Source organism: Oncorhynchus tshawytscha, linkage group LG20, assembly GCF_018296145.1.
Source record: "Oncorhynchus tshawytscha isolate Ot180627B linkage group LG20, Otsh_v2.0, whole genome shotgun sequence".
Taxonomy (NCBI): domain Eukaryota; kingdom Metazoa; phylum Chordata; class Actinopteri; order Salmoniformes; family Salmonidae; genus Oncorhynchus; species Oncorhynchus tshawytscha.
In genome coordinates this window covers 20,925,271-20,942,257 of record NC_056448.1, presented here as the reverse complement: position 1 = coordinate 20,942,257, position 16,987 = coordinate 20,925,271, and the positions used below count along the sequence as shown (strand labels likewise).

The following is a 16,987-nucleotide window of genomic DNA, read 5'->3' as shown; positions in this document are numbered from 1 at the left end:
ATACCTTTCATTGTTTAAACAGTCGCTGAGATTATATTTAGTTATCAATGCAAAATTCTACTTTAGATGCACAGCCTATTTCAAGAAAAAATGATGTGAACCCTTTGGATTTACCTGGATTTCTGCATAAATTTGACATAAAATTTGATCTGATCTTCGTCTAAGTCACAACATTGTACAAACACAGTATGCTTAAACTAATAACACACAAATTATTTTATTTTTCTTGTCTATATTGAATACATTTATTTAATTTAAACATTCACAGTGTAGGTTGGAGAAAGTATGTGAACCCCTAGGCTAATAACTTTACCAAAAGCTAATTGGAGTCAGGAGTCAACTAAACTGGAGTCGAATCAATGAGACGAGATTGGAGATTTTGGTTAGAGCTGCCCTGCCCCATACATTTTTGGGGGTTTGCTATTCACAAGAAGCATTGCCTGAGAAGAACCATGCCTCAAAGAAAAGAGATCTCAGAAGACCTAAGGTTAAGAATGGTTTCCTTGCATAAAGCTGGAAAGGTTTACAAAAGTATCTCTAAAAGTCAGTCCATGGTAAGACAAATTGTCTATAAATGGAGAAATTGCAGCACTGTTGCTACTCTCCCTAGGACTGGCCATCCTGCAAAGATGACTGCAAGAGCACAGTGCAGAATGCTCAATGAGGTTAAGAATAATCCTAGTGTTTGCTAAAAACTTCCAAAAATCTCTGGAAGATGCTAACATCGCTGTTGACGAGTCTACAATACATAAAACACTAAACACTAAACAAGAAAAGTGTTCACGGAAGAAGCAACTGCTGTCCAAAAAAACATTGCTGTACATCTGAAGTTTGCAAAAGAGCACCTGGATGTTCCACAGCGCTACTGGCCAAATATTCTGTGGACAGATGAAACTAAATTTGTGTTGTTTGGAAGGAACAGGCACAGCACAGCACACCAACATCAAAACCTCAACCAAACTGTAAACTATGGTGGAGGGAGCATCATGGTTTGGGGCTTCTTTGTTGCCTCAGGGCCTGGACAACTTGCTATCATCGCCGGAAAAATGAATTCCCAAGTTTATCAGGACATTTTGCAGGAAGATGTAAGGCTATCTGTCCACCATTTGAAACTCAACAGAAGTTAGGTGTTGCAACAGGACAACAGCCCAAAAGACAGACATAAATCAACAACAGAATGGCTTGAACACCTTCTGGACTCCACCTTCTGGAGTGGCCCAGTCAGTCCTGACCTCAACCCGATTGAGAGGCTGTGGCATGACCTCAAGAGAGACGTTCACACCAGACATCCCAAGAATATTGTGGAAGTGAAACAGTTTGTAAAGAGAAATGGTTCAAAATTCCTCCTGACCGTTGTGCAGATCTGATCCTCAACTACAGAAAACGTTTGGTTGAATTTATTGCTGCCAAAGGAGGGTCAACCTGTTATTAAATCCAAGGGTTCACATTCTTTCCCAACCTGCACTGTTTATGTTTACACGGTGTGTTCAATTGAGACATGGACAATTATAATTGTTTGTGTGCTATTCGTTTAAGCAGACTGTGTTTGTCTATTGTTGTGAGTTAGATGAAGACCAGATAGCATTTTAAGGCCAATTTATGCAGATGTCCAGGTAATTCTAAAGGGTTCACATACTTTTTCAACAACAGCTTCATTGCCTACACAATTACTGCCCCCAAAACAGCATAATGAACTCTCCCTAGAGTCACAGACTTGAATCTGTTGATATAGCAACACCTGCGATGTAAGCAGGACTATGTTCTGCAAGGAGCCGCCCATTTCGTGATATGCGTAGTTTACGTAAGGTCTGTAGAACCCTTAAAGCCCAATGTTTAACACACATTTCCACCTATGTACGTAGGGAGAAAATCAACACATGAGATTGTTTTTAGGAAAACTATGCAATATGGGCTCAATGCGAGTGCAACTTGATGTTTTGCATAAATCGTGCATTGATGTTGCTGGACATGTTTGAGTTGTGCATTCGTATCTCACGTTCAGAATCCCGAGTAGGAATAAACCTATAACTCTTTGTGGAATGGAAAACAATTGCAACAATGTTTACTGGTATTTAATACTCTGTTATTCAAGACTATAATGGACATTAAGCTTGGACTGTTAATTGGCTAATAAGTATTAATGAATGGTGCTGGGTAAGGGCTAACTGGTGACTGTGGCATAGCCTTAGTGTCTCCTTTGAGGTGGTTGTTGTAGCTCACACCGGTTGACCGTGCTAGATACTGGCCAGTAGGGGATTATAAGTGGGGAGGAAGCAGGAGTTATCAGTCATACTGTACCTGTGTTAAGTTTATGCAGACACAGTGTGGTGACATCTGGTTTTTGGATGGCCTATAGCGAGAGTCTGTTGTAGCTGAAACGTTAGGAGCCTCAGGAGGTTTTTGAAGAGCATATTTGATTGAATTATAGACAAAGTTTGTAAGAGGGAACCTGCGTTTAATGCTGAGTAGGTATGGCCTTTATCCAGGCAGGCTACTAGACAGGCCACTATCTCCTCACCTAGCCCCCTCTCCCTCTTTCTCTCATTCCTCTCTCATTACACCAGATGTGCTAGTATAATATCCACCTGTTGTTGTGCTACATGACAGTAAAAAAAATCAAATGGTGGAAATGGATTTTCGATTTTTGAGTCATCTCTAGTTATGTCTACTAGTGATAGTGAAGATGGATGTCATATTGCTGTAGTAATAGTAATAGCGAGTTCTACAAGGTCAATATTAGTTGTTGCAGCATTTGTAATAGTCTAGTATTAGAGGGTTTACTAATTGCTGTTGCAGAGGTAATAGCAGTAACAGGTGTAGTTGTAACAGTAGTAGCTATTAAGTGATTATATATTTGTGAAAATGAAAGCATTTCCTACCCCATAAAACCCAGGCTTGTTCGGGCTTAGATAGAATGCAGCTCCATCCTCTCAGAATAGCACCTTGTGATTGGGTGAGCCTTGAGCCCGCCTCCCCTGGCCCCTGGACTATATAAAGCTACAGCAGAGCCTCTCCGGGTTAGAGGAATGTGACAACTGAATTACCCCTGCCCCGAGCACAGCGCTCTGACGCTCTGACACACACACTATACACACAGGACTACACACAGGACCCTAAAGACTTGTGCCCATGTTCCCCGCTATGGTTGACTTCTCGGAGAAGTACCTGGAAAGGTAAGAAGTTGGAACCCATGGGTAGTATGCTCTGTGTGCTCTCTGCTGCATTAGGAAGAAATAGGGAGAGGGAGGGAGAGAAGGAGGGAGATGATGTTTTAGGCTCTGTGGGGTACTACTGAAAAGCTGTTAGGAGGCCAGCTGACCTCTCTTCTGAATCTCATTTGCCAGTCGCTGGGTGAGAGGACTCCCGTGTGATTAAAACTATTTTGAGGAGACTTCAACTTGTAGCTAAAGATTGGCCTTGTCTTTTAATAATTGGCCTGGATTTCTTATGTGGTCTCTGTGGTTTGTTAGGTGGGTAATGTTGATCATTTAGATTTACATTTGGCAGATGGCTCAGTTAAGAGGGGACGGGTCCGTGCAGTGTTGACTTATATATACTGAACAATGTAGGAACATTTCTATGTTCAGCATTTGCCTCGGTTAGAAAAGAATGTACTACTATATTTCCAGACAGAATTCAGATGCTCTCAGGAGCTCGTGCAAAAGCACATTTCTGACCCAGTGTGTTTGCCTGCTCTGTTTTTAAACAGTCTACCTCTATGCCATAGAACGACTCTGGAAACCCACATTCTTATTTACTCTGTGGTAAAAGAACGTGAGGACCCTACTGTCCCTTGCTCCATGATATCTCCATGTTGTTGTTGTTGTTGTTGTTGTAGTCCTCATAGTGGGGAATAACAGGGACATGTGCAGCTATGCCATGTTATGCAGACGCACACACACACACACACCTTGTTATTTTTAGTATGACTTTGCTATTGATTACTGCATTGTTGGGGTTAGAGCTTGCAAGAAAGACATATCACTGTACTTGTGCATGTGACATTAAAACTTGAAACAAACACACAGACACACAGAGGCGAGGTATGTGTGTGTTCTGTGTACACGGTGCAGGGCCAGGCACATAATCTACAGCAAACAGCCAGAGTGGCAGACGGGGCAAAAACAAGCCCAAAGGTTACCTCCTATCCCTTTACCCTCTACGCCTTCCCCTGGCTGTAGTGGATGGGGCTGCCTGGAGGTGTGGAGAGGGGATCCAGTACACCGTGGGAAACAGAGCCACCGGGTGGAACAGGAAGGTGGGATGTATAAGGGAACCACTTCAAAGCAACAGCAGCTGTGTTTTAACAACCCTGATGAACTGACATGGTGGAAACATCTAGTACAGTAGGTCAGAGCAGGACTGACTGTAGGCACCAGGCAATGGGTGCTGATAGGCAGGCGTTTACTTTGATTCTATAGTGGGACTTGACAGTAATATGCATATGTTCCTCTTTCATGCTCCTATACATGTATAACTGTAGTATACATTGGTGAAATATATTCCAGGACATAGACATATCTGATATTGGCAGAAAGCTTCAATTCTTGTTAATCTAACTTCGCTGTCCAATTTACTGTCGCTATTATAGTGAAAGAATACCATCCTATTGTTTGAGGAGAGTGCACAATTTTGAATCATGAAAGTTATTAATAAACAAATTAGGCACATTTGGGCAGTCTTGAAACATCATTTTGAACAGAAATGCAATGGTTCATTGGATCAGTCTAAAACTGTATACATGCACTGATGGCATCTAGTGGCCAAAATCTAAATTGCACCTGGGCTGGAAAAATACATTATGGCCTTTCTCTTGCATTTCAAAGATGATGGTACAAAAAAATACAAAAGGACGGTTGTTTTTTTTCTTTGTATTATATTTTACTATATCTATTGTGTTATATTCTACTACATTCCTTTCACATTTCCATAAACTTAAAGTTGTTTCCTTTCAAATGGTACCAAGAATAAGCATATCCTTGCTTCAGGTCCTGAGCTACAGGCAGTTAGATTTGGGTATGTCATTTTAGGAGAAAATTGGAAAAAAAATGTCTAATCCTGTATCAAAAGTAAAAATACAAATCATTTCAAATTCCTTATTTTAATCAAACCAGAGGGCACCCTTTTCTTGTTTTTATTTATTTACGGATAGCCAGGGACACACTCCAACACGCAGACATAATTTACAAATGAAGCATGTGTGTTTAGTTTGTCCGCCAGAGGCAGTATGGATGACCAGGGATGTTCTCTTGATAAGTGCGTGAACTGGATCATTTTCCTGTCCTTTCCTGTCCTGTAATGAGTACTTTTGGGTGCTAAGGAAAGTGTATGGAGTAAAATGTTTGTTATTTTCTTTAGGAATGTAGTGAAAAGTAAAAGTTGTCAATTCTTTAAATTGTAAAGTACAGGTACCCCCAAATACTTCAGTATTACTTAAGTACTTTACACATGGGTACTATACTATGTTATTACTTTGTTGTTGCACATTTCTAGTACATCAATGCAGTTCTTCATCTCGCAATTGGATCTACTGTTGGTGTTGACATGCCCCCCTGTAGCCCCCGTGGTTGTTAGTCAGTCAGTCAGACAGTCACACTCTAGCACATCTACAGTACATTTGCAGTGTGTCTCTCTGCACCTCCCCAGTGCTCCAGCTCTCCCCTTGAGTTCTTAGTGCCTAGCTAGCTAGAGATCCCTGGGAGCGTGGCCCAGTTTCACGGTACCAGTATTAGCTTGGAGAGAGGCTATTACTGTCTCTAATGTGAGCCAGGAGAAGTGGGAATAACATGAAGACCTGAGATAATTGCAGCGCCAAAGACCCTCCAGCCCCCTCTACACGGACACAAGTACGCACACACACACGTCTCTGCCTGGCAGATAGGGAACATGGGAGGTAACAGAAGTATTTTCTGGATGGATGGGATTAGAGAGCATCTCCCGTAGAGGGATGTTGCCATTTTTGAAGCAGATTGCCCTGTCAGGGTTAGGGCTATGTTTAATGAAGAGAGGAACACACATAATGTCTTCCACTGCCGCTGGTGGGTGGGCGATTAGCTCTGTAGCCGGGGTATGTTATGCAGAGTTAGGAGTGGTGGGAGAGGGTTTGAGGGTTAAATGCAGGAGACAAAGAGATGAGACAAGGAGAGCAGACAATGCTGGGCCTCTCTGTCTCTCTGTCTCTCTCTCTATCTCTCTCCCCCTCTCTCTCTCTCTCCCCCTCTCTCTCTCTCTGTCTCTTCTCACATTTCCTTGATCCCCTCTTGCCTCTTCACCTCTTTGCAGTACTAGTTGTTCTCCCAGCAGGTTGTTTGTTTTCTTGGGGTAGCTAGCCTGGGGGCAGGGGGCCTGACGACACCCAGCCGTGCGGTGAACAAGCTAACTGAGCTGTGTAGAATGTGTCCCCTGCCTGCCCTTTGTGGATGTGTGGCTGTGTTGTCTTCCCTGTGCCGAATGGGGACTCTGATACTGGCCTTTGCTGTAGCCCTCAGCCCCTCAGGCCCAGTGTATGAGCTAACAATCACAGAAGCAATGTGATAGATGGCCGTGGCCAGAGAGCTGCCATGTGTGTAACCTCCTTATCACTGCCTCAGCCTAAGTCACGGTTTCAGCAGCCTCACATGTGCTTGGCTCTCAGTAACACGTATAGACTCATGGCATAGGATTATAGAATGGCATTTACACAAACAAGTAGGCTATTCAACTACTGAAATATTGAGATGGTTTGAATGGATTGTAGGATGGTCTGTTAAGCAAAATGACATTTTACTGTAGTTTTCATCACTATAGTGTAGTTTATTCCTCCCAAGAATTGTGAGATTTGTAAATCAGAAGGGGATTTTTACTGTCATCATCTTTTAAAACCAAACAATTGAATGTTATTAGTAATTATTCTGCCACAGTACATTAACATGTTGAGAATGGAGGGCCATATCTCTGTAGTACACTAATCCAGCCAGAAAGTGGCAATGTAGAGTTGTGAATTCAGATCCCTCTCCCAGTTCTCACTGACCAGTGTTCACAGCCCTGTCATAGATTTCCACCCAGCCTGGCCCAGCGTAGTTCACTCAAGTTGTATTGAAACCAGACATGCATAATAAATGGTATCATTAGGCTTGCAAATATTTGCCAGCGCTCCTAAAAAACGAGTCCCTTTTCTCACATATGTTGGCATGGCACCTCTATTCGGCTTTAACCTCACATAGTTATAAGCCAAATGGCGATGGACACTAAAAGCAATCAAATACATTCCACTTCTCTATGATGATTTTATGCCTTTCTAAAACAGCTTTTTATTTGAGGTAGTGTGCTGACCTCAGACTGGTGACTGGGTTGTCGAGAGAAAAACTGTGCCAGAGGTAGAGTTGAATGTTTTTCACCACATCAAACAACCCAATTTTACTTCACACTAGAGCTAGCTCCTCATCTGGATAGAGCATGGTTTCATACAGCCCTACTCTGGAATATTAAAATCATGCCCATTGCAACACCTATAACCTTTTATGGTGCCTTGTTAAAGATCACCTTCTGTTTTTAGATGAATCACAATGGCTGCTAAGCCTGTCACCCAGATAGCCCTAAAAAAATACACACTAATCAGCAACAGGATTTTAGAAAAAGATTGTTCACATTCCTGGAGGTCTGCCTTTTTTTATTTTTACAATCAATTTCCTGATCTCGCTCAGTGAGGAATGCAGAGACATCCGGTGTCAGGGGGACGCTATGGAGGGGGTTGCACATGGTCCCCTCTCTCTCTCTCTCTCTCCCATCTTGCTGAAGAGATAGGAGAGGGGAGAAGAAGTTCTGTCTAGAACGCCTTCAGAGCCACTTCCAGAAGCTTCGCCACGAGGAGACAATAACACTCTAACCAGCCTCAGCTTGAGGACATGTTTTTTAAATATTTTTTTTATGGCTGGAAAACCCACATGATCAGGTGCACGGAGAGGGGCTTTGGATACTGGCAGAGAGAGGGTGAGGGTGTACATGAGTACAGTATGCATGTGTGTGTTTAAATGTGTGTGTGTTAGCATTTATACTGAATGTGTGTGCGTTTTCAGGCTCCAAAAATTAAATGCTTTTTTGGGTTTGGTGGTCTCACTGGGGCTCTTGGTGGCATTAGGCCAGCTGACAGTGACTAGGACAGCGGCGTGTTCGCACGTGAGCTAATAGCTAATACACAGTGGAAATCAACCAGGAAATGGGAATCGTGTGGGGTCGTGTCCCTTTGAGGAAGCATGTGAGGTCAGAGGGAGGAGCCAGGAGCCAGCCAGGGATTGTTGGAAAGCATGGAAGACTAGGGTCTCTGGGGAGATGGTGATGGGAAAGGGAGATGCAGGGTGTTGTTGATGGTGGGGGGTATAGTTTGGGTAATGGGGGTGCAGCTGTGCACCATGTCCCGTCCCGAGGGCCCCGGCCCTAGGTTATCTCCCTCTCAGGGTCCCTTTCGGCACCTGGAGAATGGTGTGATCGCTCAGAGGAGTGAGTCTCTCCTCCTTCACTGCCAGATTCACTCACTCCCTGCACAAGGACCTGCCAGGGATAGAACTAGAGGAGAGATATATTGAAAGAAGACATTGACAACGGAGAGGGAGAGATACTAGCTGTCACTGTGCTGTAACTTCCACTGGACACAACTCTACTCTACTGCACTTGAATATCCTGCTGAAGTCTGAAATGTATACAGCCCTGGCACTTTTTCCCTCTTCTGATTTTGAGCATATGGAACTGATCTGAACCGCTGGAGTTTGTCTTTAAACTTGAGCTGTGTTTACCATGACTTGGATTTCATTGTTTTGTTTTTAATTTCTGGAAGACTCAACCCCCTTCTTCCCACTTGGTCTCTCCACATCCCTTTCTTCATTTTTCTCTGTTTTTCTCTCTCCATTTCTTTCTTTCTTTCTCTCTTTCTTTCTTTCTCTCTTTCTTTCTTTCTCTCTGTCCTTTCCATACTCAGGGCCAAAGACATGAAGAACCGGCTTGCTTTCCTGAGGAGGAGGAATGAGTCTCCCGGAAGCAACCCAGCTGGAAAATTCGACAAGTCCTTGAAGTCAGTAAAGTGAGTTTTTTTTTTGTGTGTGTAGCTATGTGTAGCTATGTGTGTTTGTCAGTGTGTTTGTCGTGTGTGTTTGTCACATGCCCGCATTCTGGGTCCCACCCCAGCTGGTGATGACTTGGCTCAGAGAGACAGACTATTTGGCACTGTGAAGAAGCGCTTGTAAAGCCACTGAGAGAAAGACAGAAATGAAGGAGGGAAGAAAAAGATAACTGATTAATTACGTCTCAATGTGTTTAACCATCTCTGGTTGATCCGTAAGCTAAGACGGATGTGATTGCCGTTACAGGTTAGGTAGATGTTATGGCTTTGGTAAAGGCAGCCATATAGTTATTTTATGTTCCTATTTCTACCTGTTTAAATAGAGAATGTTTCAGAGAGTGTATCTGTATTAGATTTCATGTATGTGGTCTGGTGGTTGATTTTGAGATGCAACATTGTGAAATGTTGATGGATCAGTGATGGGTGAACTCTTGTAACAGAGCGATAGGTCCAGTCAATATCCATGGTTACATATATATTTCTATACTGTATTTATACTGTAGCTATTTGGCTAGTTTGATTGACAAAATGAATCCTGGTCCCGTACACTGGCTAATGTATGTCTAATGTATAGTCTGCCATTGCGTCTTTAGAGTATGCTCGCTTGAACACAAGCTGCATCTACTCAACTGCTATTTAAATTGAAGCGTGCATCATGTAATAAATATCGCCCAGCAACCGTAACAGAGCGAGCAGGAGGTCCATTTGTTTTGCATATGTGAAAGTAGTCAGTCATACATTATACTGTATTATGTAATGTTGTAGAGAGAGACATACATGTTTTGTCCACAGAGAGAGAGAGAGAGAGAGAGAGAGAGAGAGAGAGAGAGAGAGAATGTATTCACAGAGCCAGTTGCAACAGAAACTGATGTAAAAAAAAATGTAAATAAGGTAGAAAATGGTAACAAAGGACCAGTAGTGTCTCTGCATGTAGTGTTATTAGAATGGATTCAAATGGTTGGGTCCTATATTCCTCTGTTGCCATGTCAATAAGGCTGCAGATGTGTTGAAGGAAAATACGTTTATCCTCTATCAGAGAGCAGAGTGAATGAGGGAAGCAAGGGGCGGGCATTAAAGCTAGGGGTTGGACCCTCAGGTTCAAACCCTCTCCCCATTGGCCGGCTTAGTCCCTCCCCTCCCTGCCTCCCGAGCTGCAGTGAGAGGGAGTATAAGATGAGTAGTCTAGTGGAGGAAGTTAGACAGTTTTAGGCACACACACTCATATCCACTCACACGCTCGCTCACACACAGCCCCAGAGTGCCAGAGAGTGTGAAAGAGAGAAAAACAAAGAAAGAGAGAATAAGAAGAAGAAATAGTAATTGAACAGAGGACTAGCCAAAGGACCACACTGACGCTCCTTACCAGTCCAGTGCAGTACAGTGGAGCACAGAGCTTCGGATGGGTCACACTATGAGAAACCTGGCAGAGATGGGCTTGCTAAAGAACCGCTCCGCTTTCATTTGCAGGCCCACCCCGGAGGAGGCACTCAAATGGGGGGAATCTCTGGACAAGCTGCTGGCCCACAAATGTAAGTTTGCCTTTCCTTCTTATTCTTCTCCTTCTTTATTCTCTCCATCCATTTAATCAATCTAACCCAGGGGGATAAAGGAAATGACTAATGCCCATCCGGGTTGATTGCCATATGGTCCAATGTGTATCTCGTTTTAGTTGAACTGAAGCATGGGGAACAATTGCATTGATTATGAATAAGGAACAATGTGCATGTGTTTTGGGGGGTGGGGGGTGGTGTCTGGTACGGGTTGTAAATATGCTCATATTGACGTGCATTAAGCATGCATGCCTTGCTTGTGCTTGTTGCTTTTGTGATGTGAATTCAGTGTGTGTGTGAGTTGTTGCACGCCTGCAGTGAATGGGCAGTCTGTTGAGGCACTCTGCTGCAGCTCTCCCACTAATCCCAGTGGATAGAACCATGCATTAGTGTATGGGGAGAGCGACCAGATTATAGGCTAGGTGGCTGATAGAGAGAGAGAATGCTTCAGAGTAGTGTTACTATATTTATATTCTTCCATAATTCATAGCCTTGGTCTGAGTGCTGTGAGGTTGGTTGTTCAAATCCCTATTCAACTCCCTCTCTTAGCAGAACAACACTTTAGTGAGACAACACTTGAATCCCTTTCTTTTCCTCCCTTTGCTCTTAGTTTAATGTTATCTCCCCAAGGGGGTTCATGTGAACAGAAAGGTGTGGGCGACCAGGCAGGGAATCTGCTTCCTGCTATTCTTACCCTGCTGATGGCTTTTCCTTAAGTAATTAAAAAACACCAATCTCAATAGCCAAATCAACAGAAATGTATTGACAAGCAAACTGACCCCACCTAAGAACAAGAAAGGCTTCTCTTTGTTCAGAGACGACATTGAAAAAGGCATTCCAATTACTGGTGTCGATGACAGGAAAAAGTAACAGAGTATAGTGTAGGGTCAGTGGGGTGATGCTGGATAATTGTTGCATATGGGAGGTGACTGGATAGGTGTCTCAGAGGTGACTGCATGCTGGCTTTAGTAGTCCCCTTTTTAACAGCGTGATTCAATGGACTTGGCTACTGTGCTATTTTAGGTAGTCTCCCACATTGAGAGAGATGCCGCTGTGTTGCCATGGCTCTCCAGTCACATCCACTAACCCACACCTCTGTCTTTCATCTTCCTTTCAGATGGCCTGGCAGCGTTCAGAGCTTTCCTACGCACAGAGTTCAGCGAGGAGAATCTGGAATTCTGGCTGGCATGCGAGGATTACAAAAAGATTAAGTCGCAATCCAAGATGGCGTCCAAAGCCAAGAAAGTATTTGCTGAATACATCGCCATCCAGTCTTGTAAAGAGGTGAGCAGCAATCCCCATACAAACACAGACCCGTACGTACCCACAAAGGATGGCGGAAAATACCATTAAACTGTCATTTACCCTCTCCAGCCATTAGGCAATGTTTATACCTAAATGAGCTCTCCATTTCCATTTTCCAAATTGTTTACTTTGACTTACTGGAAAAGACTTAGTCAGCGGCCCCTCAATTAAGATAGTGTTCTCTAATTCCAACCTCACTTGTCTTGATTCAGCCTTTTTCGAATGTCCGCTTCTAACTCCTGCCTGACAGAAACTAGGCCATGAATGAACTTGTTCCTGCTGTAAATAGAAAAAGCAGTGATTTTTGGCCGGCCTCCTCAGCATTGTTCCCCTGCTAAAGATGTTAGGTGATGAATGTGTAATGCCTGTCAGAAGGAGTGAGCTGGAGTGAGCTGGAGAGGACGTGAGATCATTCCAGACAAACTGGCTTTCTTTGGCCGTCTGACACGCACCAAATAGACTCCCTCACTTTTCCCCTTTCCCTTTTTGTTTCAAACCTGGAGAGCCGGGTGGAAACTTCAAGTCACAAATCAGCCCCAACAACTGGAACCAGTTGTCAGTAGCACTGAAACTAACCTGCTCTGCTGCTTCTTCCCTTCCCTCCTTCCCTCGTTCCCTTTCTCAGGTGAACTTGGACTCGTACACCCGAGAGCACACCAAGGACAACCTTCAGAACGTGACACGTTCCTGCTTCGACCTGGCCCAGCGCAGGATATATGGCCTGATGGAGAAGGACTCATACCCCCGCTTCCTCCGCTCAGAACTCTACATGGACTTAGTCAACCAGAAGAAGGCCAGCACCACGTCCACCTCCTCATCGTCGTAAACACACAGAGATCGAGAGAGAAAGTGAGAGACAACGACGAAAGAGAGAAAACATTGACTTGAAAGCAGGGGTGTTGATTTTTTTTATACGTTCGCTGTTTTGTTTTGTTTTTGCCATCTTCCTGTCCCACTATAATTTGGGTGTGAGAGAGACAGAAAGCTAGGCTGTGGCATTGAGGGGGATGTTGTTTAAACAACGACCATGATGACGGACCGATGGTGGATGGATGAAGGGGATGGAGAGGAGAGCCCAGTCAGGACAGCTGGTCAAGTCGTGACTGCTGGACGCTTCTCTGATCACTCTCATTGATAATTGATCACTGTCTGTGGTTCATAACGATATACGTTGGTTTGTCCGGACGTACTGTAGAAAGGATGGGGTGCTGAAACCTCCGCAGACATGAAGACAGTCCGGTACTGTTTTGGCGCTTTTGTTGATATTTTCCTTCTTTTTGTTTTACACCCCCCCATCCTCCTCCTCCTTTAGAGCCAGTTCAAATGCTGTTGGTACGACGCAAAGGTTTGTTTTGTCCTAGATTCTCATTGTCTCACAATGACCATTTCTAAACGGGCTTGCGAGAAAAAGGAGAAACGTGATAGCTGGATCAATGTCTGGATGACTGGACGAAAAGCCGCTTTTTGTCTGGTTTTGCATCTTTTTTTCTGTTCACGGTGAAACACAACTCTCTCAAGCACAGTCAGCATCTGTTCTGTTCAGCATTCTCTCACAGGGTCTTACCTTGTCGCATTCATCCAAATCATACAGCAAAAGACACTGAGGAACAAGAGAGAGAGAAAGATGGAAAAATATCAACAACGGAACGGACCAAAACTGCAAAAGCAGAGATGTGCCACTCTAACTAGAAAAGACTTGCTGCCTGTTTCCAAAGACCGTCGAAAAAAAAGAGAAGTAACACTTGACTGTGTTCTGATAAGCAATTCATTGTAGCGCCACCTAGACTCAACGAGGCAGCATTCTCAGGACATTAAGGCACTTGACTATGAAGCTTCCAAGCTTGATTTGTATTGTTATTAATTTTTGTTTTTACACATAAAATGTTTATTTTTTATTTTTATCGTTTTAAGTTCAAACCTGCACTCCATAAGTATACTGAGCAATACTGTTGGGAGGTTGCTCTTTTCATAGACATAAAACAAACGCTTCACCTGTACAAAGGTCTGCCTATTTATTTAGATATCTTGCTGGATGCTTCACCCATTGCACTCAGATGAAAGCTCTCCCTTCCCCTAAACCACAAACCAGGTCCACCGCTGTCCTGGCTTTAAGTGCAATATGTTTTTGTTTATTTTCCTTTTTTTTTCTCCATTTTTATCCGAAAGACAAACATGTCTTGAGCTCTGTATTATACACTTTATTTGTAAGAGTTGTGCTGCAAAATTCTGCTATAAAGTTGATTTACAGTTTAAGTAATTAATCAAGAATATAGATACATAAGTCATTCTAACTGTGTACCCTGGCAGCAGGCAGCTAGGGGTTAAGGATGTACATATCGTTCTTTAAGAAAATAAAGGAAAAACACCAGAAAAAAAACAAGAGGTTTCACTTGTGTTGAGCTGGAACCTGGCTGTATCTATGTAAATATGAGAGACTCAAAGCTATAAGATGACATGTAATTGTTATAGAAATGAGGAAGGGTGGCTACGGTCTGCCCTTTCCTGGTCATACACTGCTTGTCAGGAGTTTTCTGAAATGTATTTGATCATTTTCATTGTTTACAATTCAAACGTATCTCTCCCAAGATAGCAAGCGAAAAAGACAATAGAAATACATTTGGTGTTATTGCTGAAAATAAATAAAATAACCAACTGGTGAAATGATAAATAATGTCTCTGAATTTTAATTAGCTGGGAATTGTATGTCATATCAGTATGTCCACTTTGTTACATGTTGCTAATCCAAGAAATTAGCTGGAGAAGAAATACATACGCATATCCAACATCTATTACAGTATGAGCGCCAATGTATTAAGAACAAATTCCTATTTTACAATGACGGCCTCCCCCAACCCGAACAATGCTGGGCCAATTGTGTGCCGCGCTATGGAACTCCTGATCACGGCCGGGATCGAACCAGGGTTTGTAGTGACACCTCTCGCACTGAGATGCAGGTTTTAGGCTGGGATTCAATCCAATCAGCAATAGATAATACCGCGCTTGACACTTAATTTCTGATTGAGCTGATGTACAGTACCAGTCAAAAGTTTGGACACACCTACTCATTCAAGGGTTTTTATTTATTTTCTACATTTTAGAATAAAAGTGAAGACAACAAAATATGAAATAACACATGGAATTATGTAGTAACCAAAAAAGTGTTAAACAAATGTATTTTATATTTGATATTCTTCATAGTAGCCACCCTTTGCCTTGATGACAGCTTTGCACCCTCTTGGCATTCTCTCGACCAGCTTCACCTGGAATGCTTTTCCAACAGTCTTGAAGGAGTTCCCACACATGCTGAGTACTTGTCTGCTTTTCCTTCACTCTGCGGTCTAACTCATCCCAAACCATATCAATTGGGTTGAGTTCAGGTCATTGTGGAGGCCAGGACATCTGATGCAGCACTCCATCACACTCCTTCTTAGTCAAATAGCCCTTACACAGCCTGGAGGTGTGTTGGGTCATTGTCCTGTTGAAAAACAAATGATAGTCCCACTAAGTGTCACCAGCAAAGCACCCCTACAACATCACACCTCCTCCTCCATGCTTCACGGTGGGAACCACACGTGAGATCATCCATTCACCTACTCTGCGTCTCACAAAGACACAGAGGTTGAAACCAAAAATCTCAAATGTGGACTCATCAGACCAATGTCCAGATTTCCACCGGTCTAATGTCCATTGCTCGTGTATCTTGGCCCAAGCAAGTCTCTTCTTATTATTGGTGTCCCTTAGTAGTGGTTTCTTTGCAAGGGCTATTGACCATGAAGGCGTGATTCACACAGTCTCCTCTGAACAGTTGATGTTGAGATGTGTCTGTTGACATGACCTCTGTGAAGCAATTATTTTGGCTGCAATTTCTGAGGATGGTAACTCTAACGAACCAATCCGCTGCAGCAGAGGTAACTGTGGTGAGAGCCAGTTTCATCATTGCGCTTGATGTTTTTTTTGACTGCACTTGAAGAAACTTGCAAAGTTCTTGAAATTTTCCGCATTGACTTACCTTCATATCTTTTAAAGTAATGATGGCCTGTCATTTGTCTTTGATTATTTGAGCTGTTCTTGCCATAATAAGGACTTGGTATTTTACCAAATAGGGCTATCTTCTTTATACCCCCCTACCTTGTCACAACACAACTGATTGGTTCACACGCATTAAGAAGGAAATAAATTCCACAAATGAACTTTTAACAAGGCACACCTGTTAATTGAAATGCATTCCAAGTGACCACCTCATGAAGCTGGTTGAGAGAATGCCAACATCTGTGCAAAGCTGTAATCAAGGCAAAGCGTGGCTATTTTGAAGAATCTAAAATCTAAAATATATTTGTTTAACACTTTTTTGGTTACTACATGGTTCCACGTGTTATTTAATCGTTTTCATGTCTTCACTTTTATTCTAAAATCGTACAATAAAGAAGAACCCTGGAATTAGTAGGTGTGTCCAAAGTTTTTACTGGTTCTGTATGTAGCTTGAATGCAGTCTCTGCGAACAAGGTAATGTTGCCTTTAAAAGGTGCCTAGTCGACAAAGTGCGATTGGATTGAATCCCGGCCTGTATCTCTGATCTGCAAAGAAAATGTACAATAAAGTATATTAACTAAGGGCTCTATTCAATCTGTATCCCTGAAGCGTTACAGATTGCACAATAGAAATGTAGAGGTAATTTCCGATTGAACAAACATATGCAGGTTTTACCGTGGATGCAGTCTTCACTAACATTGCCTTTGCATTTCTGTAACTCTGTGATGCTGAATTCCCGCGACACGGATTGAATCAAGCCTTTATTAGTGCAGAGAAAAACAACAAACAACACTGACTTAATGACCGTACACTATGAGGAAAATTAAGAATAAGGGTTATATTCAATCTGTATTGCTGAAGCGTTACAGATAGCTTGCTAGAGATTTAAAGGTAATTTCCTACTGAACCGACATCTGCATTGTTAACAGTGAATGAAGTCTCCGATAATGCGGGAATATTGCCTTTAAATTGCTGAATTTCAGCGATACGTATTGAATAAAGCCACATTCTG

The 16,987-nt window shown here is 42.8% G+C and overlaps 1 protein-coding gene across 13 annotated transcripts in view; it reads left to right on the top strand.

Moving 5' to 3' along the window:
• LOC112219320 (regulator of G-protein signaling 3) overlaps positions 1 to 14,614 on the top strand; it is a 167,231-nt gene extending 152,617 nt beyond the window's left edge. For 7 of the 13 annotated variants that reach the window (XM_024380457.2, XM_024380460.2, XM_024380461.2 and 4 more), the window contains 4 exons: positions 8,951 to 9,052; positions 10,559 to 10,620; positions 11,759 to 11,925; positions 12,572 to 14,614. In XM_024380457.2, coding sequence (XP_024236225.2) covers positions 8,951 to 9,052; positions 10,559 to 10,620; positions 11,759 to 11,925; positions 12,572 to 12,772 — 532 coding nt within the window. In that variant the 3' untranslated portion in view covers positions 12,773 to 14,614. Of the gene's footprint in view, positions 1 to 3,013; positions 3,174 to 6,705; positions 7,969 to 8,020; positions 8,673 to 8,950; positions 9,053 to 10,558; positions 10,621 to 11,758; positions 11,926 to 12,571 lie in introns of those variants that run through there. The other 6 variants (XM_042302320.1, XM_024380463.2, XM_042302321.1 and 3 more) reach the window with 6 other exon arrangements.
• The last annotated feature ends 2,373 nt before the right edge of the window (positions 14,615 to 16,987 follow it).